Raw genomic sequence first — 24,569 nt, forward strand, 5'->3', positions numbered from 1 at the left:
TTCAGAGAATCTGTATACAGATGTGCTCCTGGGGATTGAAATTCAATGTGTTCTCTGAGTAAGAAAAGCTGTCATTGATGGCAGAGCCTCTTACCACCTTTCACTGCATTTCTGTCAGCCTCTAACCTGTAATTCTTTCCAATCGCAGGGAGAAGATAGCATTTTTTACAAGACCAAGGATTAACGTACCTCCTCTGCCCGCCGACGATGTTTGATGTAGTGCTTTGTACACATGAAGTATTTATCTGCCTGTTTTATTTTCATGAAGTTCTTAGACTAGCTAAATTTGTCTTTAAAATATTTGTGCAAAGCTATTAATATACACATTTTGTAAAAAATAAATAAAAACAAAACACATATATCTATACATATATATTTTATAATAGTGACGGCAACAGGGCTTGGTTTTTCCTTGTTGTGAAATTGACATCTCTGAAGACAGGTTATTTTATAAGAGATCAATTATCATGTTAAGAGTGTACAGTTTTTACGCTGTTTTATTTGACTTAAAGGCTGGAAGACAGAAACGAAGTGAGTTCAGGCAAATTCACTGTATTGTAATTTATTTATAGTACTTTTTTTTTCCTTGAAGGAAAATACTGACTTTAAGATGTATTTTAAGACTGAAATTTTGTTCTTCAGTATTTGCCATGCGGTAGAATGGATCTTTGGGGCCGGTTTTGTGTCTGACGTCGGAAACGCAAACACTGTGTGCTGAACTCGTCACTCGCCCCGTCTCTCCTGTGTGCATTGATCATGTATATTGCACACTTTCGCACCCGTTGTGTGCTGTTAAGATGCCGCCTTAGGGGCTCAGTCCTAAGTCAGTGTGGGGTGCGCGTTGCGGAGCTCGGTCTCCCGCGCGGGCTGGGCACCCAGAGCCCCTGGTTTCCGTGCCCACCCCGGGTCTGAGGCCGGTCACGGAGCCCCCGGCAGCGGCAGCCGCACAGCCCACCCTCACCCGGCCACAGCAGCCCAGCCTGCCTTTCCGGCCCGCCCCATCTGATCCTGACCGACAGGGAGGGCGGTGGTGGAGCTTCTGCTCTGCTGCTCTGCCCTGCAGGAAAGTGAAAAGAGAAGAAGGAAGGTGCGTTTTCACTGAGTCACTGGATCCGCTGATGCATAGAGCAGTCACGACATGGACACGATAACCTTTGAAGGCGCTTTTTTGAGGAAGCCAGCTTCCGTGGGAGCTACAAGTACCCAGCGAGTCACTCACAGGAGAGCATGTGCTTTCGATCAGAGGCCCTCGCCCCATACTGGAGTCTTCCCAACATTTCTTAAGAAATCTTAGAACTAGCTCATGAGGAAAAAATTCTTTACGTAATAAAACTATACCATCCTTTTAAAACGCCAGGTGGTATATAGTTCGCCTAATACGTATTTATTATATATGAAATGCACTCTCCTTCATGAGGCCTCGGAGAAGTAAATGAGGTGAGTCACACAAAATGTAAGAGAAAACGGAACCCTCCTCCTGGGTCTTTCTGCCCCTCCCTTGAAAGTGCCCCTCCCCCCTTAATCAGCAGCATCTCTCTTCTCATTCGTCTGTAAGCACTCCCTTGTATAACCCACCTTCCTTTTCACATTTATTAAAAATGAATTTTGTAAAAGCATTTCATTGACATGTGACCTATCACGGACAGTGAAGTTGTCAGTGGTGGTAAGGCTGAAAACTCTGTGCTTTTTCACACTTGTCACTTGTTGCTGTGTATTTCTGCCTCTAGTCTCGGTTTTGTTTTTCTTTTTTCTTTTGCTAATTTTCCTGCATACATACCCACAACAGAGGTAGAGAGACAAAACACATGAGTGCTTGCCAGAAGTGCCCCCCAGGAGACAGCGTTGCTGCACGGGTCAGGTTGGTGGCAGGCCCTCTCTGTCCCCAGCGGTTGAAACTTCTGACTGACGGATTGGCTGCCGCTGGACTCGGGGGTGTGTGGAGAGCAAGTCATACGCCTCTGAGGTGCGGGGCTGCCCAGACGTGGGAGAGCCCCGGCTGCGTTGCCTGGCCTCTGTTCAGACACTGCCACTTGAGGCTCTAAGTGGGTGGAAGGGTTGCGGTAGCTTTCCTGCTAACCCCTACAAAGTAGCAACGCGGGGAGACGCACTGTGCCAATACAGAAAGCCCGCAAGGGTTTGCAAATGTCACTGCCCAGTAGACACAGGTTTCTGTTTGGAATGCTTCCCCACCCCAGAGTTAAAAAAGAAAAGAAAAGAAAAGAAATCCCTCCTCTGCCCCACCGGAAACAAATGCAGCCCCAGCTTTGCTGTCAGTTCCAGGAGCGCTGGGTCCTGCGCCGCCGTTCCCCCGTGCTGCTCCCGCCTCCCTCCTGTGTCTGTCTGCTTTCGCACCTGAATGGGACCATAGTCAGAAAGGAAGGAAAAGCCAGGCAGATGAAGGACGGGGAGGTGACGGGCTCCGTGCTGCTCGCAGGCTGTGCTGGAAGTGGCACACGGACAGCGTCAGAGCCCAGCCCGGGAGGCAGGACACGACGCACCCTAATTGGCTTCTCTTTCGTGATTTGACTGTGCAGCTTCCGACTAGTTAAGACTCCCACCCCCTGGAAGATATCCCACATGTCCGAAAAGTGAAGTCCTATCGTCTTAAGGGGTATTTTCTTATGTTTAAGTTTGCCCATAATCGTGCCTTGGACAATCCAAAGTCTGCCACCAGGGTCCTTTAGAAACAGTGTGATGAGTAAAAGGGAATTCGGTCTTCACTTCATCTGGTCATGTAATTGTCACCACGGAAATAAGTAACCTTCTGTTGTGGGAATAAGTTATAATCAGTATTCATCTCTATTTTTGTCACTGTTCTAATTGTGTCATTTGTATTGTTTGAAAGTATTTCTTCTACAAAATTAAACTAACCTGCCTTAAGAACAGAATGGAAATGTGTGTGATTTTTTAAAAAAATGTAGTTAGAGGCTTAAATATATTAAAATGTTTATAAATTTTTTCAACATAAAAATAGAGGTATGAAACTAGAATAGTACAATGAAGACACATGCAGCCCTCTCCCTACCCCTTAACCATGGACCATTCTTGGCCCATCTTGTTTGGTCTACACCTCTGCCTGCCCCCCCTTCCTGTGTTCTGAAGCAAATCCCATACACCTTTCTGGTTGAGCTGGAAACATTTCAGTACATATGGCTAAGAGAGAAAGACACAGTATCCTTATCACATCATAACGTTTAATAACTCCTCAATGGCATTCATCATCCATGGTTCACCTTTTCACTTGCCTCAAGGTCATTCTTTTTTTTTTTTTAACTGAACAGAATCCAAATATCTGTTTATTGGGATTTTTTTTTAAGTCTGTGGGTTTTTTTGGGGGAGGGGGAGCTTTTTTGAGATAGAATTCACATACCATACAATTCACCCTTTTAAAGCATGTAATTCATCAGTTTTTAGTATATTCGGAGTTTAGTATGTTCGTAGCGCAAATGCTACAATCAATTGTAGAACTTCTTCCTCACCGTAAAAAGAAATCCTGTGCCCGTTAACCGTCACCCCCATTTCTACCCCTCCCCCCTGCCCCTGGTAACCGCTAATCTTTCTGTCTCTGTGGATATGCCTGTTTTGGACATTTCCTGGAAATAGAATCACATGCTATGTGTGTTGGCTTTGTTCGCTCAGCATCATGTCTTCTGGGCTCGTCCACATTGTAGCCTGTGTCAGGACTTCACTCCTTTTTATTGCTGAGTAATATTCCTTTGTGTAGATAGACCACATTCTGTTTATTTGTTCGGCAGTTGATGGCCATTTGGGTTGTTTCCACTTTTTGGCTAATAGGGATAATGTTGCTGTGTACATTTGTGTACAAGCTTTTGTGTGGACATAGGTCTTTATTTCTCTTGGGTCTATACATAAAAGTAGAATTTCTAGATCATATGGTAATTCTATGTTTAACCATTTGAAGAACTGCCAGACTATTTTCCAAAGCAGCTGCCCATTTTATATTCCTACCAGCAGCGTACAAGGGCTTCAGTTTCTCCACTTCCTGGCCAACACTTGTCATTTTGATCATAGCCATCTTCATAGGTGCACAGTGGCATCTCAGTGCAGTTGTGTCTGTTTTTAATTCACAGGATCCATCCCCCCTACCACACACACACCTTTGTAATTTGTTGAAGAAACAAGATTGTGTGTTTTCTGATCTCCCACAGCCTGGACTTGGCTCATTGTATCCCTGGGGGTAGTTTAACATGTTCCTCTGAACTTTATTTCCTAAAAATAAATGCTGAAAAAAAGCTGTTGTTGAACATAAAAGCTTGATCAGATTCCAGTTCGTTTTTTTCCTTTCTTTTTTGGGGGCTGGGACGGGTGGCAAGACATACCTTCATCAGGTGACTTATAATAATGCTTCTTTTTATAAGGTTTGCAACTATTGATAATCAATACATAGATCCATTAATTCACTAAGGGTTGCAAAATGATGATATTCTCTCAATTTTTAAAACATTATTATTTACTTTGAAATGCCTTTATAAAGAGAAACTTACTAGTCTATTTGGTTATCCAGTGGTACAGTTTGTATGGGAAAAGCAAGATAAATGCTTGATTTTTTTCTTTATTGACCAGTTTTGAAAATAATTGTTTCCCCAGCACTGTTACAGTGGTGACCAATTTGTTTTTGGTTTTTGGAATTTTTTTTTTTAGTATCATTATTATTAACACAAATTTAAATATGTTTGGTGTGCTTTAATCCATTGGAGTTGTTATCCTTATTAATGCTCAAATTCCCTCCTCTGTAGCTGGGGCAACCTCTACTGGTTGACTGCTGGGTCCTTTTTATATGTCCCCAGGAGTCTGAGATGGCTTCCTTGCTACTGAAACGGAGCGGGACCCTACAGAGCCTTCCTGGGGACAGACACTTGCCCAGGCCCCGTGTCCCCTGCCCGCCTCTTGTGTGTAGAAAAGCTTTAGCATCCTGAACCTTCCCTGAGTTCCAAAAAGAAAAATTTAATAAGAGAAGAAAAAAAAAAACAGAAACAAAAAATATTCAAGTAAGACTAATAACAGTTTAGCCGTAAAACAAGGTCAAGGGCCTTTGGTTCTTCCTCAGGGGCTATAGATAATACCCTGGGCCATACCCTTCAGTTGTCTGCAGACACTAAAACCTCCACCAGGTGGAAGAAGTTAATTGCATGCTGGTCACATAGACCCCAAACCAGTTGGAACCAGAAGGTTGATGACTGAGATTCCTGAAACATCACCCTGTTACCTCACCATCAACCAATGAGGGAATTGTGCACGAGCTAGCTGATAACACACCCTGTCACCCTCTCCCTCACACTGTCTTTAAAAACCCTTCCCTGAAAGCCACTGGGGAGTTCGGATCTTTTGAGCTCAGCCTCCCGTTCTTCCTTGGCCTTGCAACAAACGCTGTGCTTTCCTTCACCACAAGCCGGTGTCAGTAGATTGGTTTTGCTGCTCCATGGGCGAGGGGACCAAGTTTGGTTCGGTAACACTACCCTGCTTGACCAGATGTTTGTGACCTGGAAATGGTCATTTCTCCAGGGAGACTTGGTTTCTTGGTGCCAGGAGTACTCGTTACTGCTGGGTTAGTCATTGTTTGTAGATTTATTGTCTGTCTCTGTTAGGTAGACAGACAATATTTTCTTGTCATGCATCTCAATTTTTGCTTTGAAACAAGTGATCAGACACTGCCACCTCATTTTGGAACAAGATTTGCAGGCCCTTGGTTACATCCAAAGGCAGAGGCTGCACGTCTTTTGGTGTTTGGAAACATTGTGCCTGGGACCTGTGGCAAGAGGCACGCAGCTTTCTGGAATCTGTGCTTTTCCGTCCTTCCCACCCACCGACACTCTGGCCAGATTGCTTTTCCTACTCTGCAGTTACAGGCAGAATCCCCTGGGTAATAAACACAAATTGTTTTATTGCAATGGAATTAGTTTAAAAGAAATGCTTCACAGCACTGCCCAATAGAACTATCTGCAATGATGGAATTGTTTTGTATCTGCATTAAAATATAGTAGCCACTAGCCACATGTGGCGATCAGGCACTTGACATGTGGCTAGTGTGACTAAGGAACTGAATTTTATTTATTTAAAAAAAATTTTTTAATTTTTAAAAAATATTTATTTATTTATTTAGGCTGTGCCAGGTCTTAGCTGCGGCGTGCATGTGGGACCCAGCTCCCCGACCAGGGATTTAACCTGGGCTCCCTGCATTGGGAGTGCGGAGTCTTACCCTCTGGACCATCAGGGAAGTCCCTGAATTTTAAATTTTATTAATCTAAATTAACTTAAACTTGAATAGCAGCTTGTGGCTAGAGGCTAGCATATTGAAGCAGTGCAATTTTACCCTGTATTACTGTGTAAGGGGAATAATTATGTCCAACTGGCCAGGGGTTACATGCCCTGCTTGTCCCCGTGGGTGGGTTTATGTGAGTTGACAATGGCGTGCAAATGAACTGGGCCACGTGGGGCTTTATATATAGATGTGTGTGTGTGTTTGATTGTGAGTCTTTATAACTTTTTCCACTCGGCTCAAAATATGCTAGGTATTTTGATAAGCATATATAGGGGTACACATTTTTCCTTGCGTCTCAGGCTCCAGTAAGGCTCTGCAAAGCACTGCTTACTCTTTCCAGAGCCCTCACTTAAGCCTCAAAATGCCCCCAGGTGGTGGAACCTTTTACTACCTCTGCTGCTCCCCACTTTCCAGAAGGGAAAATCGAGGCTTGCAGAAGCTTGACAAATAGCACAGACAATAATACTGTCATATGGCTGTTATGTAATACTTCAAGATGGTGTCTGAGAACATTTGAAGACAGTGTTGGTTCTGGTGTAACACTGTATCCCAGAGACAGTTTTTTTGTTTTGTTTTGTTCTGTTTACCATGTAGCATGCTTCCATGTCTATGAAAACTTCCTTCCCTCTCCGTGTCCCAGTCACTGGGCTCCGCTCCCCAGAGATAACCACCCTTTGCGGCTTCCTGTGCATCAATTCTGAAATAGTCTATGAAGATACAGGCAATCATACTTCCCACGTGCCAGCAGTACCACATTTAAGGGATTATAATGAAGCAGAGCTTCCAGCATGTTATACAATGGTGGACTCTTAAAAATGACTGGGGGCTTCCCTGGTGGCGCAGTGGTTGGGAGTCTGCCTGCCGATGCAGGGGACACGGGTTCGAGCCCTGGTCTGGGAGGATCCCACATGCCGCGGAGCAACTGGGCCCGTGAGCCATAATTACTGAGCCTGCGCGTCTGGAGCCTGTGCTCTGCAACGGGAGGGGCCGCGATGGTGAGAGGCCCGCGCACCGCGATGAGGAGTGGCCCCCACTTGCCGCGGCTAGAGAAAGCCCTCACACAGAAGCGAAGACCCAACACAGCCATAAGTAAATAAATAAATTAATTTAAAAAAAAATTTAACTTTAAAAAAAAAAAATGACTGGGAAGGGCCTTCCCTGGAGGTCCAGTGGTTAAGACTCCGCGCTTCCACTGCAGGGGGCCTGGGTTTGATCCCTGGTCGGGGGCGGGGGGGTTAAGATCCCTCATGCTGCGGGACTCGGCCAAAAAAAAAAAAAAAAAAAAAAAAGCCTGGGAAATGGAAGATTTGGGTGCCTCAAATTATACTTTATAAGCAGGGTTTCTCTGCTTCGGCACTAGTGATATGCTGGGCTGGAACATTCTCTGTTGCAAGGCTGCCCTGGGCACCGTAGGATGGCGAGCAGCATCCTGGACCTCCACCCACCAGATGCCAGGGGCACCCCCACCCCCCGCCCTGAGTTGTGGCAGCCAAAACTGTCCCCAGACATTGTCCAATGTACCAGCAGCAGATAGGAGGGAAAAAATGTAAAAGATTCAAAGGGATTAACAAGTAGAAATCTGTGAAGAAAACAGAAGGTGCCAGTATGGAGAAATTAAAGCTCAAAGGTTATTACATAAGTGTTTGAAGAATCTTTTCAGGAAGGATCTTAACGGCTATCTTTCAATCTTCACACATAGCAGAATAAGAAGTGAATTTAAATGGAAGAGAAATTAAGGCTGGACCTACAGACGATGAAACGGTAACACCAGTTCTGAGCTGCCATCTTCCTTCCTAAAGATTTTTATGAGCAGAATAACCTAGGATGATTAGGAATTGTTCTCTCGGGGCTTTGCGGTTATGATTTGAGAATCTTCAAGGAATGAAATCTGCGTTAAAAAGCAAAATATACATAATCCATGATTATGTCTCCTACAGTGCTTTAAAAAAAAAAGCAATATCTGTTTCTCGTTACAAAAGCAATGCATGTTAATCGTAGAAAAATTAGAAAATGCAGCTAAGCTAAAAAGAAGAAAATGAGAAATACCCTTAATCTCACTAATGATTGAAATACTAAGGTCGATACTTTAGTGAATTTGCTTCCCAGTTGTTTTCTCTGTTCAAAGGCATTTGCGTAGATATAAATATATTAAACTGTAGGGGGGGAAACTCTTCCCTTCTTCCCTTCTAGGTTTTTTGACTGGTCTAATAATTAAATTGACATAAAATGGATTAACAGGAGAGAAACAAATTTAATTTCCTACGGTAGGGGAGCCCATAGAATTCTGAGACTCCAAGAAGTCACCAAAGCAGGCAGCTTTTATACCTTCTAGACAAGGAAACCATATGTTTGTGAAGAATTGGAGAAACAAAGGGGTTTGGGCTTGGGCTAGCAAATTAGTGAAAGTAACAAGGTTTGTTTATACAGCCTTCCAGGTGGTGAATTCCCTGTCTCCGCAATAAGGATGCCTTTTATCCACCTGGTGGGGGGCAGGGTACCTTCACATGCTTTTGGGGGGACCAAGGAAGGTCAGAGTGTCTTTTTTTTGCACAGGCTGTTTCTTAAGCAACTTTAATTCAAAATAATCAGTATGCCAAGTGGCATATTTTGGGGGTGGCATATTCTGCTTCCCTTCAACATCTACATACATTCGTCGGATCATTCAGCACATAATGCTTTGGAGCTTGCTTTTTTTCATTTAAGACACCGTGAATGTCTTTCCATGTCGAAAAGTATCTATTACCATATCCGTTTTAATTCTTGTGTTGTACCGATGTCTTATAAACTTAACCTATCCTGTTTTTGGCCACTTAACTTGCTTCTGGTGCTTTGAGGTCATAAATAATATTGCAGCAATTTTTCCTTTCACGATTCTTTCCGTTCCTTTCCTTTTTTCCTAATGAGGCTAGTTCCTGGAGCAAATGATAGCAATAGCTGTCGGGCCCACTGTATGTTTCAACCCGCGCATATTTGCAAGGTTTTTGGTAGGAATTGCTAAACAGCCCACCAGGAAGATTGTTCAATTTACATTCTTATGGGGGGGGTAATCTTTTTTTTTTTTTTAAGTCCTTGCCAAAAGGACAATTTCATGGGTGGAGGTGGAGGATGTCGGAAGTGATCTCATTCTGCTGAAAACTGTGCGCCCCAGTTTTAGGCTTTTCCTGAATTGCCTGTTTGCTGTAATGTTCTTCACACTTGAACAATCACCTGGAGAAGAGAAGGTGAAACTAACCTACTGGCAAAAAAAATCGCCCCACGACGAGGAAGGTGCCTCTGCTTGAGTCATTTCCGCCAAGCCGGAACACAGAGCATGTCACTTCGGACCTCGGAGGGCATTTTATAGACAACCCCGCGTCCCAGCTCCCGTCGATTCTTGGAACTCCCACCACCGTAGTCCCGGCAGCCCAACCCCAGCGGGCAGCGCGTCCCGTGTCGGGGACGCTGGGTCCTCTGTGCACCCGAAGGAACCGACTGTACGAGGCTTGGAAGGGCCGGCCTCCAGAGCCGAGGTGACCCAGCCTGCCGGGCAGGGCTGAGTGGCTGGGCGGAGCACGTGACGCTCGCAGCCTGGCTCTTGGCTGGGGGGTAGTGGGGGCCCGCCCCGCGCGCCGAAGGCTGAAATCGACTTCTGCCTCTGGCAGGAAAATGAGCTTGTCAGTTTCTGTCTCTAGCGGACCCTCAACCCAGTGGAGCAGGGGATTTCGGTAGCATTTAAATTTTATATCTCAGGAATCTGAAAGCAAAAGGTAAGTTGCTTATCACTCAGAAAAATAAATAAGAGGAAGGACCTGGAATACCGTACGGCCACTCTGTTGATTTTTAAAATCGAGTTGAAAATAATCGATCGCTGGGCGAGACAAGGGCCATTATTTAGCCCCAAATTAGAGACTGACCTTCTGAACAGAAATTTGGTTAATCAGGAGGGGATGGTGGTAAAAGGGCCGGGGTTAAATATAGAAGGACATGAAAGCTGCCGGAATAAATAGCAAGTAAGTAACCCTGGCCTGCTTGTGAAACAACCCATTTCACATCTCTTTCAGGGGCGCCAGCGAAGGGAATGTTAAAATTGCAATTTAAACTCAAACGAAAGGAAACTAATCTATATGAAACTGGAATACAAATAAAAACAGTTCCTGCTTTTGCTCTTTCACATTTCAAAAACGTTTATGTGGTTTGGCAAGAAAGTTGATATCTTCACAGTTTAAGCCTGAAATATGCCATTTCAAATTTATGAAATGATCACAGTTGGAATTTTCTAAGTTCCTCTAGGCGAGGCTGTTTCAGTTGTGAATGAGAAATATTGACATTGTACATATTTTCTGTAATAGATGACTCACTTCCGCAGAATGTGATAAAAATTAGAAAACGTATAATAATGAGTTATTGCGAATTAACTTTCATGTCTGAGAGATCAAATTCTTTGCCAGAAGATTTAAGAAAACAGACACAAGTACAACCATGCTCATGCAATAGCGCTTTACTTTAAACAGTCAAATGTTCAAGTAAGAAGTATAACTATGTGGTGTCACTGTTGATTTCTTCGGCAAAAACACGTTGATATTGGAATGCAGGTACTGAGAGTAATTAAAAGCATTATTCATCAGTGCAGTTAGTATTACATTCCACAATGAATATGCTTCAAATTAATGTATTTGATAGACGGTTTGAAACATGGACCCTCTATGCAAAATATGTATATGCACTCTGTATTTTAACTGTCATTTTGATTTGCACAAAATAGATTTATTTATTTAGTTCTCCATCGCATTTGATAAAGACTTTTTAAAAATAAAAGACTAAATTATTTCCTTTCATTACTAATCCCCTTATTGAAATCCTATTACCCGCGTGGAGCCTGGAGTCATTTGGGTCTCCCCTTCTGTGTGCTGTTTGTTTCCCACAGTTCGTGGAAGGCTAGGCCAGCCGCCCACACCAAACACACCGCCCTGAAAGGAGGCCAGAGCGAGGCTTCCCGGGCACTCGCTCCTCACCTCCAGGGACTTCCAGGGTCTTCCCCCCCGCCCCTCCCCTCCTCGCCCCGAGGGCGTCACGTGGCGGCGTGGGCCCGCCTCCCGGTGACGTCAGCGCGTTCGCAGCCATTGCGCCGAAGAAACGATGCTCTAGGATGCGGTGCAGGTGGGCGAGTGGCCTGCGCCATGCGGCACTGCAGGTAAGGGACTCTGCAGGAGGAGCCCCTGCAGCCCGTCGGCGCCCCAGGAAGCGAAAGTGGGGCTTCTGGCTGCTGCGGCTGCTGCAGGCTCACGCGTGACTTGGGTCTTGGCAGGCGCACCCTGGGAAAGTGGGCAGGGGCCAGACTGAAAGACCCGGGCCTCTTTCACAGGAGGGGAAAAAAATCAGGAATGATCACAGTACACGCATTGTAAGGAGAGAGAGGGCCTTGTCAAAGGTAACTGTTTACCGACGGTCATTGTGCTTCTTAAATAACGACGCGTTTAGTGTTTCTCCTTACAGGGGTTTGTCCTCAGTAGTCAGCCTGATTTCTTTCAAAGGCAAGCTGCTGCTTTGCTGGAAATGGAATGGAAACTTCTTGGTTAGCATTTGAAGAGCTAGATGTGCGGTCTAAATTGTTTGGCATTATTTTGCAAGGTTCCAGCATTTAAAGGGGTATGTCAGAAATGTGTTTGTTTTCTCCAGGTGTTTTAAATAGATTAAAAAATAACAGTAGCCAGTAAAATAAAATAAAGCTTCCAACGTGCGTGTAGGAGAGTGCAAACCAGCTACATCTGTTCAGAACAAAAAGGTCTTTAGAAGGGGGTGGAGCTGGAAATGAACACCAAAAGCCATGAATTTCCAGTGTTCTTTTTCATTCCATTGCTAAATAATTTGCTTGCTGAAAGAAGGGGCTTGATGACGCAGTGGCAGATGGAGGGGCGTCAGCTGACTTCAATTTTAGCAGGACGGGGTGGGATTTTAATGGACTCTTTTGAGAGTTCAGGCCTGTGTTTACATTCCTTTCTCTGGTTCACATACGACCCGAGGCCAGGACACGTGTGGGTACCTTAGGAGGAGAATGTGGCGTTCTTTCCTGTAAAACGTGACCCCTCTGGAAGCCGTGGTATCACTGAATTGTATTGGAACTCACACCATGAATCATTTGACCCATGCAGCAACTGTGGGAGGACCTGTAAAACAATGCTATTTTCGTTGGTAATTAAATAAGGCATTTCTTTCAGCGTTTGGACACCCTGATGCGTTGCTGCAGTAATTCAGTAATTAATTTACTGCAGTTTTCTTCATTTGGTTCAGGTTGGCTATTAGAGTGAAGATCCTCAGGCCCTTACCTTCCCTTCTCCCCCAGCCCACCCCTAGACAGACAGAGCAGATGATAGACAGATGTAGTAGAGATGTGATTCCACTTCTGGCTTTGGGACTGTGGAACCTGGGACAAGTCACTTTGTGTCTTTGGGACTCAGTTTTCTTGCCCCCAGAGTCACCAAGGAATTTATACCAGGGTTTCTCAGCCTTGGCACTATTGACGTTTGGGGCTGGATGGTGTTGTGGGCACCGTCCTGTGCTCTGGAGGATGTTTGTTTAGCTGCATCCCTGGCCTCCGCCCACTAGATGCCAGTAGCCCCCTCCTCCCAAGTTGTGACAATGAAAAATGTCTCCAGACCCTGCCACTTGTTCCCTTGTGGCGCTCCATTGCCCCTGATTGAGAACCACTGATTTGGATGGTCTTGAAATGTTCTTCTGCCTCTGGTATTCTAGAATTCATTTTCCTATGATTTGTTTCATGCTGAGCCCTTGGTCAGAGATCCGATTCCCTTTCATGATGTTGTCAACGCGAAGACTTTTTTATGCTCTGGGGTTCCAGAAGTAGCTTCAGTCAAAGAGGGGAGGCCTGTTTTGTGTGCCAGTCGTAGCTGGGAAGCTAGCTTGCCAGAGTGTCAGGGAAAGAGGGAAAAACACAAGCACTGGATCAGCGTGTTTGGAACTGGGGTAGCCCAGACTCCCCATCCTTATCTGCAGAAGTGGGAGTAGGAGGACCTGTGTGGAGGCGTCGAAAGGAGGGAGTGAGATAACGGGGGTGCTGGTGCCCGTTGTGGCCGCCACAGTCATGCGCTTTACGCTCCAATGCAGGACTGGCCGCTAAAGGTCTGGCTCTGACACTTCAGAGAGCGGCTTTGCTGCATCACTTCACCTCTTGGAGCCATTGCCGAAAATGTAAATGGGGCTACTGTACTTGCTGGTCCTGCTTCTTTGGCTTCTGGGGGGATCAGATGGATGTAAGAGGGTCAGCAAGCTGGAAACTCCTGGGAGACAGGAAGCAGTGATGGCAGTGGCATTGCAAGGCGTGGGCCATGTGTAGTGGGTTTGGGGGAGGGAGCTTATAATGATCAGAAAAATTATCCTTGTCCCCCCACGGGCCTGGGACTGTGGTGTGCCCCTCCCCCAATACCCTTGCCCTCAGCTCGCTCTTTCTGCCTCTTCCTGGCCCCATAAAAATTGCTCTCCTGGAGGAGGGTTGGTCTTTAGCGAGAAAGAGCCAGTGTGCAGAGGCCAGGGCACAGGCAGCCTCCTTTGTCCACTTCCAGCCATTTTCTTTACAGGTGGCACCCACAGCCGGCCAGGTAGCTTGTCCCCAGAATGGCTTGGCACCCTAGGTGGGTCACTGGGCGCTGTCTCTGCACCCAGTCAGTGATGTGAAAGAAAATGAAAAAGGAGGAGGGCTTCCCTGGTGGCGCAGTGGTTAAGAATCCGCCTGCCAATGCAGGGGACACGGGTTCGAGCCCTGGTCCGGGAGGATCCCACATGCCGCGGAGCCACTAAGCCCGTGCGCCACAGCTACTGAGCCTGTGCTCTAGGGCCCACGAGCCACAACTACTGAAGCCCGTGTGCCACAACTACTGAAGCCCGCACGCCTAGAGCCCGTGCTCTGCAACAAGAGAAGCCACTGCAGTGAGAAGCCTGCGCACTGCAACGAAGAGTAGCCCCCACTCGCCGCAACTAGAGGAAGGCCCCGCGCAGCAAGGAAGACCTAATGCAGCCAAAAATAAATAAATAAAATAAATAAGTTAAAAAAGAAAATGGAGGAGGCTTCTCCATCAAATGAGAGTTAAGAGATGGGATCACTGTCCTAGGCAGCTCTGCTGCTGTGACAGCACCGCAGGCTGGGTGGCTTACCAACAAGAGACGTTTATTTCTCACAGCTCTGGAGGCTGGAAGTCTGAGATCAGGGTGCCGGCATGGTTGGGTTCTGGTGAGGGCTCTCTTCTGGATTGCAAACGGCTGCCTTCTCCTTGTGTCCTCACATGGTGGGAAGAGAGCAAGCTGGCTCTCTGGCCTCTTCTTATAAGGGCACTAGTCGCATGGTGAGGGCTTCATCTTCATAACTTAATCACCTCCCAAAGGCCCCACCTCCTAATACCATCACATTGGGGATTAGGATTTCAATATATGAATTCTGGGGGGGATACATTCAGTCCATGACAATAACCAAATGTAACTTGTGCCCTTGATTGGATCCTGGCCTGAGCAAACATCGGTAATAGGCTTTGGGGACACCTGGGTTATTTTTATGTGCCTGCCTTCTCGATCATGCGAGGAAACGATTGTAAGTTTGATTAGGTGCCATGATCTTGTGGTGTGGTGGGCACCCAGCTCAGCCACTCGTCATTCCTGACACAGAAGCAGTGAGCTGAGACATGCTTGTTTCCTGCTGCCGTGTTTCAGGGTAATTTGTTACACAGCAGTAGGTAACTAACACGTGTATATGTACAGGAGTCTTATTTTTCAGTGATGCATGCTGAAGTAGTTGGGGTGAAGTGTCATGAGAGCAATAAGTTACTTTTAAAGTTTTTTGGGTTTTTTTTTTTTTTAACATTTTTGGAGATCTTTTTAATGTATGGCTGAATAGAAGACAGATTAATTCTCAAACCTGCTTCTGCATTCAGTCTGTTGCAGTATCACATGTCATGTAGCCTCTGGAAAATTCCACTGGACACTCATGAGAGAATGAGAATGGAAAAAGGCAAATAAAAATTTACAATTATTATAAGGATGTTTTTGACAGCATGGACCCCCTTAAAAGGCCTTGGGGACCTCAGAGTGTCCCCAGACCACACTTTGAGAACCACAATAATTTACTTTTAAATGGTTCAGTTGAATGGAGAGAGAGCGAGAAGAGGCAAATACAGTCAAATAGGAACACTGGTTGAATCTGATTGGTGTTATTCATTGGACTCTTCTCCATAATGTGCTGTGTATTTGAAAATGTGCACAATAGAAAGTTAAAAAGAAGGTAGAAAAGAAATGTAGACTCTTGGACATGTGAGGGGTTCTGATTGAGATCTGAGGGTGGAGCCCGCGGGGAGCATTTTTAACCTGAGCTCCAGGTGCCCTTGACCGCACGAACCTGAGGCCCCAGGTGAGACCTGCTGGCCCGGAAGTTCCCAGCTTACCCAGCAGCCCTCCAGCCCTGCACCCTCCCAAACCAGACCCAGGGGGATTAGTTAGTGGTGAGGAGGGTGGGTGTATGAGCCCTCTGCAAATTCTGGCGTGTGGGCTGCGGGAAAGGCCTTATTATCAAACCCTTGCTTGACTGTATTGTCAGGGGCTGGCCAGAGATAAGTTGTCCTTTCTAAGGGCAGGGGTGGTTTCCTTTCTAGAGAGTGATAAGTATTTTTTGAATGACTTGTTTTTCATCGAAATAGTAATAGATGCTTTTTAGGGAGGATTTCACGCAGGATAAAGGTTATGGAAAGAGAACAAAGTCTCTTTCCCATTCCTGGTCCCCCATCCCACTTCCAAAGGCAACCACTGATAACTGTCTTATATACTGTTTCAGAAAATGTCTATGCAAATACATCCATCTATAGAATGTATACAGCACTTTCCTTTTTCTTTTTTCTTCACTAGGATGTAATTTACGTGGAATAAAGTGCATGGATCTTAATTCAGTTGGTTTTGACCAACTGAAGAGAACATTCTTGGTACTCCCAGAGGGCCTCATCTTGCCCTCCTTTAGTCAAATCCTCTGGCTGGAGGGTACCACCATGCTGATTTCTGTCAGCACAGTTTACTTTCGCCTGTTCTTGAACTTCTTATACCTGGAGTCCTGTGATCTGTACACTCTTATGTCTGGCTTCCGCACTGGGCATGATTGTGAGATTCATCCGTGTTGTATCATGTAGCACTGATTCATTCATTCATTCCATTTTCTTTTGAAAGTACTTGGGAGAGTAATATACTTGATAGACCTCGTTTCTCTTACTCCTGCTGTTTGGAAGCTGTTGTACATACATCAGCTTGCTCACAGCATGTTCCAGAGTGTGGACGGTGTGGAAGTTTACTTAACCAGTCCCCTCTTGATGGGTGTGTGGATTCCTCAAGCTTTTGTAATCAGTGCTTATGGTATTACGCCAATGTAAAAATGCCAAACAGGAGAAGACCTCTGGGATTAATTAAATGCATAGAATTTAGATGTTGGAAGCTGGCTAGCTTCAAAAATCAAAGCAACCCTTATATTTTACATATGACCAAGAGATGCCCCGAGAAGTCAGGTGACTTGCCCAAGGTCACGTGACCAGTAGCAACAGAGTTGGGGAACCACCCAGGTCCCCAGATGCCTTGTACAGAATGTTCTTTTTTGCACTATAGGCTGTGTGAGGGAAGGAACTGTGTGTGCTTTGTTCACCACTGTAAACCCAGCACATAGCACGTGGCAGAGTAAGTGCTCATTAAATATTCGTTGGATGAAAAATTAAGTGAAATGTTAGTACCCTGAGAAAAGACCACCGATGTCCTGAGAACTGCAAAGGTGTTTCCATGAGACGTGAGCCTCGATATTCATTCATTCATTCACTCCCTCATTTAGTTCTTTGTTCAGCCAGTATCTGTTGGGTCCCTGCCGTGTGTCTAGGCCAGGGTTTCTCGCCCTGGACACTGTGGGCTCTCGGGCCAGATGATTCTCTGTGGGGGCCTGTCCTGTGCACGGTAGGATGTTTAGCGGTGTCCCCGGCCTCCACCCGCTCGATGTGGGTTGCACCCACTGCCCCGTCCCCCACTTGTGACGGCTGAACTCCAGACATTGCCAAGTGTTCCCTGGTGGGCAAAATTGCCCCCGCTTGAGACCTACCAGTCTAGGCACTGGGGTTTACCGTGGAACCAAATGGCCAAGGTTCATGCCTCGGTGGAAGTGACATTGAAGCCGAGGAAAGAGAAGATAACTGTATTTGATAGGCTGTGCTGTCGCATGAAATGTAGCGGGAGGCGGAGGGTGGGCAGTGGTGGATTCAGAACCCTGGTTAGACAGGGCGGTCACGGAGGCCCCTCTGGGGGCCCACACGCGACCAGGGGCTGAGCGGGGGCCACGCGAACATCGAGGGGGCAGAGAGCTCCGGCTGAGGGAGCAGCCGGTGCAAAGGCCCCGAGGCGAGGCAGCAAGGAGGTGGGCGTGTGCAGAGAAGAACCACGCAGAGAAGCGTGGTGGGAGAGGTGCTTGGAAGGGTGGCTGGGCGGACCCTGTGGGGACTCGGCAGGAGTGGCACCAACCCTGGTGACCCTAGGTGTGATGGCAAGCCACTGGGTGCTCTTGGGTGGGAGAGTGACACTTCGGGACTTGTGTTCGAACGGATGGCTCTGGCTGCGGTAAGGAGAGAAGTCAGAGGTGGGTGAGAGAGAAAGCAGGGTGGCCGGCGAGGAGGTCGGGACGGTGGCCACGTGAGCGGTGACCTGGGTGGCCAGGTGAGCTGCAGCTTAGAGGACCGTGCCCTTAACCAGTGTAGCAGCCGTGTCGTGCTTGGAGCCAGGCGGGCCTTGGTCGTCAGAGGAGCGCGTGCGGTCAGGTCGCACTGTGAGTGTGGCGACAGCGCCGCGAGGTGGAGGCCGCCTGCAGCGCCTCTCAGGACAGTGTCACCAGTGATGGGCGGCGGTTCGCAGGGACAGCACAGGCGACAGCTCTTGCATTCCACAGATGACACTGGAAAGGCTCCCCTTCCGGCCTCCTGGTGTGGATGAAGTCGCTCGAGCTTTCTCGCGGGCCCTCGAGCCCGCCGCCTGCCTCTTTCCCTGTGGACGGGCTGTTCTCTGCCTGGAGGGCTGCGCCACCCCCCGTGCTGGCCAGCCCGGTCACCCACGGTCCACTGTCGCCGAGCCCTCCCGTGCGGGTCCTTGTGCCGGTCCTGAGAGCAGGCAGCTGGCCGTCGGTTGGACTGATGGAGGTTTGAGACCAGAGCCTTCCCCGTTGAAGGTGACTGGCCCCCTCCTGGGGTCCCGTGCGGGGAGAGCCCTGCGGGCTAGGCCGGGCCCTCGACCCCCCGAGGACGCTGCCGGGCCTGCTCCCACCAGCGGCAGCGCTGATCCGGGGGTGGGGGTGGGGTTTGGCCGGAGGGAGCGTGACACAGACACGCCGAGTTCTGTTAATCCCCTCGGGAGGTCTGGTCCATGCCCTGGTGCCCGGGGACCTGCTGACTCATTTCTCGTGGCTGCTGTTGCTGCCCCTGGGCTCGCCCCGCACTTTTTACCGCGTCTCTGGGGTGGCCGGAGCTTACCTCCTGCCGGGATCTTAGCCTCCCTTCTGGGTTGCGATGGTCAGTGTAAAATTTATTGTTTCCATCCACCGGAGCCCTTGGAGGTGCTGGTTGGGTTAGGACGAGAGGGGCCACCGCAACGATCCCAGACACATTATTTTCCTCTTAGCTCCGTCAGGCCTCCCACCAACCCCCTTTTGCCCAAAACATAGGAATTGACTGACATTTCAGCCCTCACCTTGGTAACCCCGCTGGAATACGGTTAAGCCACCCCGTGGCCGTGTTCCCGCTGTGGCCTTGCTCTGAGGACACTGCGAAGGACACCTCGAGGCTGCATTGGAGGACTCCGTGCATTTAACCTTCACGGACATGCTGGTTGTGAGTGTCTGTGACATTGTTTTCATCCCCGAGGGGCAGTAGCCCACATGAGCAGGAAGTAGATTGTTGCGGAGGAAGGTGGTCTGCAGAGGTCCCAGGAGAGGGAGGGACACGGCGGCGTTTCTGACCAGCATCGTCTTCAGCCGCTGTCATGGGCTGATATTGTGTCTCTCAGAGCGCACGTGGTGAAGTCCTAACCCGTAGTACCTCAGAATGCGACCTTACTGGGAGATGAGAGCTTTGTAGAGGTAATCAACTTAGAACGAGGCCCTGAGGGTGGCCGCGGTCCAGTGTGACTGGGGTCTTTATAAGAAGAGGGGGTGTCTGCACAGACAGGCGCAGGGCGAAGAGGGTGTGAAGGGGCGCGGGGAGAAGACGGCCGTCCGCCAGCCAGGGAGAGAGGCCTGGGACGGATCCTGCCCTCACAGCCCCCAAGGAACCAACCCCGCTGTCACGTGGATCTCAGGCTTCTGGCCTCCGGCATTGGGAGACAAGAAGTTTCTGCCGTTCGAGCCACCCGGCCTGTGGGGCTTGCCAGGGCAACGCTGGTGAACTAATCCAGCGGTGTTTGCCGGGACACACGAGCCATCGCCCGCCCGGGAGGTTGGACGGTAACCTGGCAGCCTTTACTTGAGCGCTTTCCGCGCAGTTTAGGAGAAGCTTGGCGAGCAGTGCCCTCTCCGTGGAAGCAGGTAGCTCTTGGGTCCCGAGAGGAACGAGGCCTGTTCAGTCCTCTCACGACCCAAGAGGAAGGGTCCTCGGGCCCCGGTGGGAATCTGGCTCCCCGCTCACTGTCTGTGGGACTTGGGCTTGAGACCTAACCTCCCCTCTGCCTCAGCTTGCTGATCTGTAACGTGGGCCTGAGGGTGACGGCATTTACTTCACAGAGTGTCAGGAGCCCTGGTGACTGATACGTGTGACGCGCTTAGGACGGGAGCCCTATCCAGAGTCGTTGTTGTTATTATTACTGTGCGGAAGTTCTCCATCCTTGGCCCCGGGTGCCGGGAACGCGGAGACATCATGGCCGTCTCCCTGCCCTCTGGGGAGGGGGGCGGGATGTGAGAACACTGAGTCCATTGTGTCACCGGAGGCCACGTGCCTTTGGCCTCAGCCCCTTCCCAACACGCAGGCTGTGTTCCGAAAGGGGACAAATAGCCGCGCAGCCCTGGGGCCACAGGAGCCGTGCCACGGAAGGCGGCCGTGCCCTGCACCAGCTCGCCAGCCTTGGGGGGCAGAAGGGGTGCGGGGAGGGCTGGGTGCTGGGCAGGGGCCAAGGGGGAAGCAGGAGGGGGAGGTAGAAGTGACCCTCCCCCTCTGTGCCCGCTCCAGGCAACATTTTTTTTTGTTTTTTTTTGACACAGAACAAGTGTTTTTATTTTGTCAGCTACCTTCAATGACCAAACTCCATCAAAGACTATTTGCTCTCAGTTGGTCCCATTTTCTGCCTGTAACTTCCTACAGTTGCCTCCCTGAGATCTTACCCCCGCTCCCTTCGGCCCTCTCCATTTTCTCTAGAGCTACAGGCTACCTCCAAGAAGCATTTCTTCCCTACACACCTAAGACCAGGGGACCATCATTTCAGTCGATCTCACTCAACTCTAGTCCCTGGGCCTCACACTGAGCCCAGCTCTGGCTCAATCTATTTCGACACATAGCAGAATTCTGCAATTACAGTGTTTGGCCTCAGTTTGTGTTTCACTCCTGTTTGGCAAATTCCCTTACTAATTTTCAATCTGCTTACTACACTTTTCCCAGTCTCCACATGCCCCAGGCCCTTATGCCACTCCTATCGCCCTCCTTCAACCACCTCTGAGTTAATAACCTTGCTTCCTACTCCACAGAGAAAACAAGGCACCAGCCACACACTGAGGCCGGAAAGCTGGGCATAGTCTTTGACCCTTTTCTTTTTCTGAATGTAATATCCAATCAGTTACCTTTTCAAATCATCTTAAAGTCTTTAGGGAAGAGAGGAACTAAAAATACATGATAATCAAGTATTTAAAAAAATTTTTTACAGCAAAACAAAAACATACATTACTTTTTAAAAAGCTACATTATACATTAAAGTATTGATAATTTTATAAATAAAATCATTTTAAACAGTAAATACATGATAAAATTTCTCTGATACAAGATTACTTACATAGTTCAATGACCAATTTTGAAAATATAAAAACTACATCCTTCTTTTAAAAAATATTTAACTTAATTGTACAAAATTATCAAATAAAGTTAAAAAGTGCTAGATATGCTTCCATTTGTTTCATTTTTAAAGCAACTGTAGCACATCAGACCTTAAAAAGATAAATTAGGGCAAAAGGCTCATCCTATACTGCCTAAAAAACTTCAGAGACTGTCTAGGCAGTGGGAAAGGATGGGAAGCTGAGTTCAATGCCAGTGAAGGCTGTCATCTGCCCAGAGCTATTACCTGTCCTTGTTCTCAGAACCAGGAGATTTCCTCCTTCCTGGCCTACACCTACAGAAGAGTCTTTCTATGCTTACTGGTCCCTAATTTTTAGGAGAAAAGGTTTCTGAGAGAATTTTGATATTTAAATCCTATGCTAATGCTGAACCTCTTCTAAAGACTGAGGCATTTTACATTTGAATTTTATACAAAAAGTCATAATCTAATTCCAAATGAAAAGAGGACACTTCATTTGGTCGCTTGATTTCATATCACTTGTTGAGGTAGGATAAGTTTCTTCTTTCTCTGAAAACTGTCCCGGCTATACAAACGGTGGTTGTACTGGAAAGGGTTCTAATGCCTTTTCTGCATTCTTCCAGTTGTGAAAATTCTCTCTGTACCACTCAATTGTTTTCTGTATTCCTTCTTTCCAAGGCACTTTAGGTCTCCATCCTAAGCCATGTATTTTTTCTGATTTCATTGGATATCTCATGTGATTGGTAGGTCTATCCTTAACATAATCAACCCAGTTTTCCATTTCAGACTCTGAATTGGTCTCTTTGATCAGTTGTATTAGTTCTTTGGCAAGCTGGAGAACTGACATTTCAAAATTGGTTCCAATGTTATAAATTTCACCTGGTTTTCCCTTTTTGAGGACAGTGAGAAATGCTTCTACTACATCAGTAGCATAAAGGAAGTTTCTTGTTTGAAGCCCTGATCCATGAATGCAGCATTTCCTGTTGTGTTGAAGTAAAGATATAAATTTTGGAATAACCTTTTCTGGATATTGATGTGGTCCGTAAACATTACTGCTTCGTGTGATGACAACTGGAAACCTGTATCGTTCCCAGTAAGACTGTACAAAACACTCAGCAGCTGCTTTAGATGATGCATAAGGATTTGTAGGTTGTTTGGGAGAAGATTCATCAAATTCCTTATCAAGACTGCCTCCATAGACCTCATCTGTGCTGACATAAATAAATTTCTCCACTCTGGCTTCATGAGCAGCGCTTACCAAAACGTGAGTGCCATAAACATTAACATACGTAAACTCAAAGGCACGGACAAACGAAAGATCTACATGTGTTTGTGCGGCAAAATGTAGTACTATGTCTATTTTCTCTGTTTCAAAAAGTAGTTTCACGAAGTGAGAATCACATATGTCACCCTGTATAAATTTGTAATTTTGTTTATTAGAAATGGTTTCAAGATTCTTCAGGCTTGCACAGTAATCCAGCTTGTCTAGATTTATGATCATATAGTTTGGATAATCTTCTAAGGAAACAATCACATGTGATGCAATGAAACCAGCACCCCCGGTCACCAGGACCCGCTTCGCAAAGCCGTCGGGAGGACGCAAGGGCTCGGGCCGTCCCGCAGCCGACATCTCCCAGCTCAGCAGGGACTGGAACCCCAGGCAACATTTTGAAGCTGACAAACTTTAATTCTCACGTCTCTTTCTGTGCATCCTGCGGCTTGAGCTTTCTTGTCTTGGGGACGCCGGAGGGTGCCGTGGCCCTCGGCCTCTCGCCACGTGGCCACCAGGGGGCTCCTCTCAGTGTCCGCGCCGCTGGGTCTAACCTCCCCGGGGAGCGCCGTGCGGTGGCTGGAGGGTTGGCTAGAGGGGGTGGATGAAGCGTGGCCCGTCACCCGCCTAAAGGTGTCTGCATCTTGAAAGCGAGACTCCATCATCTCAAATGAATTCGAAGTTGGTGGGGTTTCAGGTGAGATGGAGAGGGGAGGGGAGGAGCTTTGACTAGTGGGGGAACCGGCCTCCAGGACAGGCCCGATGACTGCCTCCTGTGTTCATGGCCAAGTGCAGCCTCTCCCACACTGAGTCCCTCAGGGCTGACTGTGCCCCCGGCGGGGCATGCTGGAAGGGGCGGCGTGTGACTCGCAAGGCTAGGTCATAGAGACTGCTGCTTCCACCTCGCTCCTGTGGAGCACTTGTTCTAGAGGAAGCTGACTGCCATGTCCCGAGGACGCTCAAGCAGTCCCGTGGAGGCGCAGGGTGCAGTGGAACCGAGCCCTCGCGCCAACAGCCAGCACTGACTTGCCTTCAGATGCCTGCGGCCCTGGGCGACAACCTCCTGAGAGACTTCGAGCCAGAAAGACACAGCCAAGCTGCTGCTGAATCCCCAACCCATAGAGACTGTGTAAGATTATATGTTTATTATTTTAAGCTGCTGAGTTCTGAGGTAGTTTGTTATGTAGCATTCTAGATAATACACGTGGGGAGGAGAGGAGCTCCATGCACGGTTTAGGTTATTGATTGTAAGTTAGGGCATATTGATGATGAGCTTCAGTGCATTGATTTTAAGTAAATGGACAGCTGCGTATATTTCAGGAAAATGTCTACTTCCCTGTTGATGTTCATAGCCTGGAGACTTCAGTCTCCACTAGCCTCCAAATGCCAGTAGGGTTTGGATGTCTGCTGTCACTTCAAGCACCCAGCATTGCAAATCTGGGATGTCACTTTCTTTGGGAGCATCTCCCCTTTTCTCCCTGCACCAGTGAAACGTGCTCCGGCCTGTAATGCAGCTTGGAGCCCATGTCATGGTGGGTTTGCCAACCTCAGTGCCTTTGCTCGGTCAGAGGGTTCAGACTGTGGACCTGAATTATTTCAGTGGGAGATGAGTTTTTCTAGGTAGGTATTTTAAAAGACAAAGAAAGTAGTTCACAGGCACTTGAGAGAAGTGTTTCAGCATGCCAACTAAAAAATCTAACTTTTGTACAGTGAGGCGGAGAGATTTAATTCTAGTTGATGGGTCTTTTGGGGTGCCTTGAGTAATAAATCTTTTATTGAAATATATGTGCAGAAAAGTGTGTAAAGTGTAAGTGTACAGCTTGATGAATTTTCACAAAGTGATCACACCTGGGTAACCAGTGCCCAGATCAAGAAACAGGAAGTGAGACTTCCCTGGTGGCACAGTGGTTAAGACTCAGTGCTCCCAATGCAGGGGGCCCGGGTTCGATCCCTGGTCAGGGAACTAGATCCCACATGCCTGCTGCAACT

The 24,569-nt window shown here is 47.6% G+C and overlaps 3 protein-coding genes across 11 annotated transcripts in view; 2 read left to right on the forward strand and 1 right to left on the reverse strand.

Annotated features, from left to right (window-relative positions):
- The window catches only part of WWC3 (WWC family member 3), a 129,498-nt gene extending 126,610 nt beyond the window's left edge, over positions 1 to 2,888 (forward strand). For all 6 annotated transcript variants that reach the window (XM_057537802.1, XM_057537801.1, XM_057537803.1 and 3 more), the window contains one exon: positions 149 to 2,888. In XM_057537802.1, coding sequence (XP_057393785.1) covers positions 149 to 215 — 67 coding nt within the window. In that variant the 3' untranslated portion in view covers positions 216 to 2,888. The remainder of the gene's footprint in view (positions 1 to 148) is intronic.
- A 6,841-nt stretch (positions 2,889 to 9,729) lies between these two features.
- Positions 9,730 to 24,569, forward strand: part of CLCN4 (chloride voltage-gated channel 4) — an 88,929-nt gene continuing 74,089 nt past the window's right edge. Inside the window, exon 1 of one of the 4 annotated variants that reach the window (XM_057538531.1) lies at positions 9,730 to 10,026. The gene's annotated coding sequence lies outside the window, so the exon portion shown is untranslated. Of the gene's footprint in view, positions 10,027 to 11,360; positions 11,451 to 24,569 lie in introns of those variants that run through there. The other 3 variants (XM_057538527.1, XM_057538528.1, XM_057538529.1) reach the window with 3 other exon arrangements.
- LOC130706447 (dTDP-D-glucose 4,6-dehydratase-like) lies at positions 21,612 to 22,957 on the reverse strand. Its single transcript, XM_057538532.1, has one exon. It carries the CDS (start codon positions 22,938 to 22,940, stop codon positions 21,876 to 21,878), a length of 1,065 nt encoding a protein of 354 aa, XP_057394515.1. The 5' UTR covers positions 22,941 to 22,957; the 3' UTR covers positions 21,612 to 21,875.

The sequence above is a fragment of the Balaenoptera acutorostrata genome, chromosome X, assembly GCF_949987535.1.
Source record: "Balaenoptera acutorostrata chromosome X, mBalAcu1.1, whole genome shotgun sequence".
In the NCBI taxonomy this organism is placed as follows: domain Eukaryota; kingdom Metazoa; phylum Chordata; class Mammalia; order Artiodactyla; family Balaenopteridae; genus Balaenoptera; species Balaenoptera acutorostrata.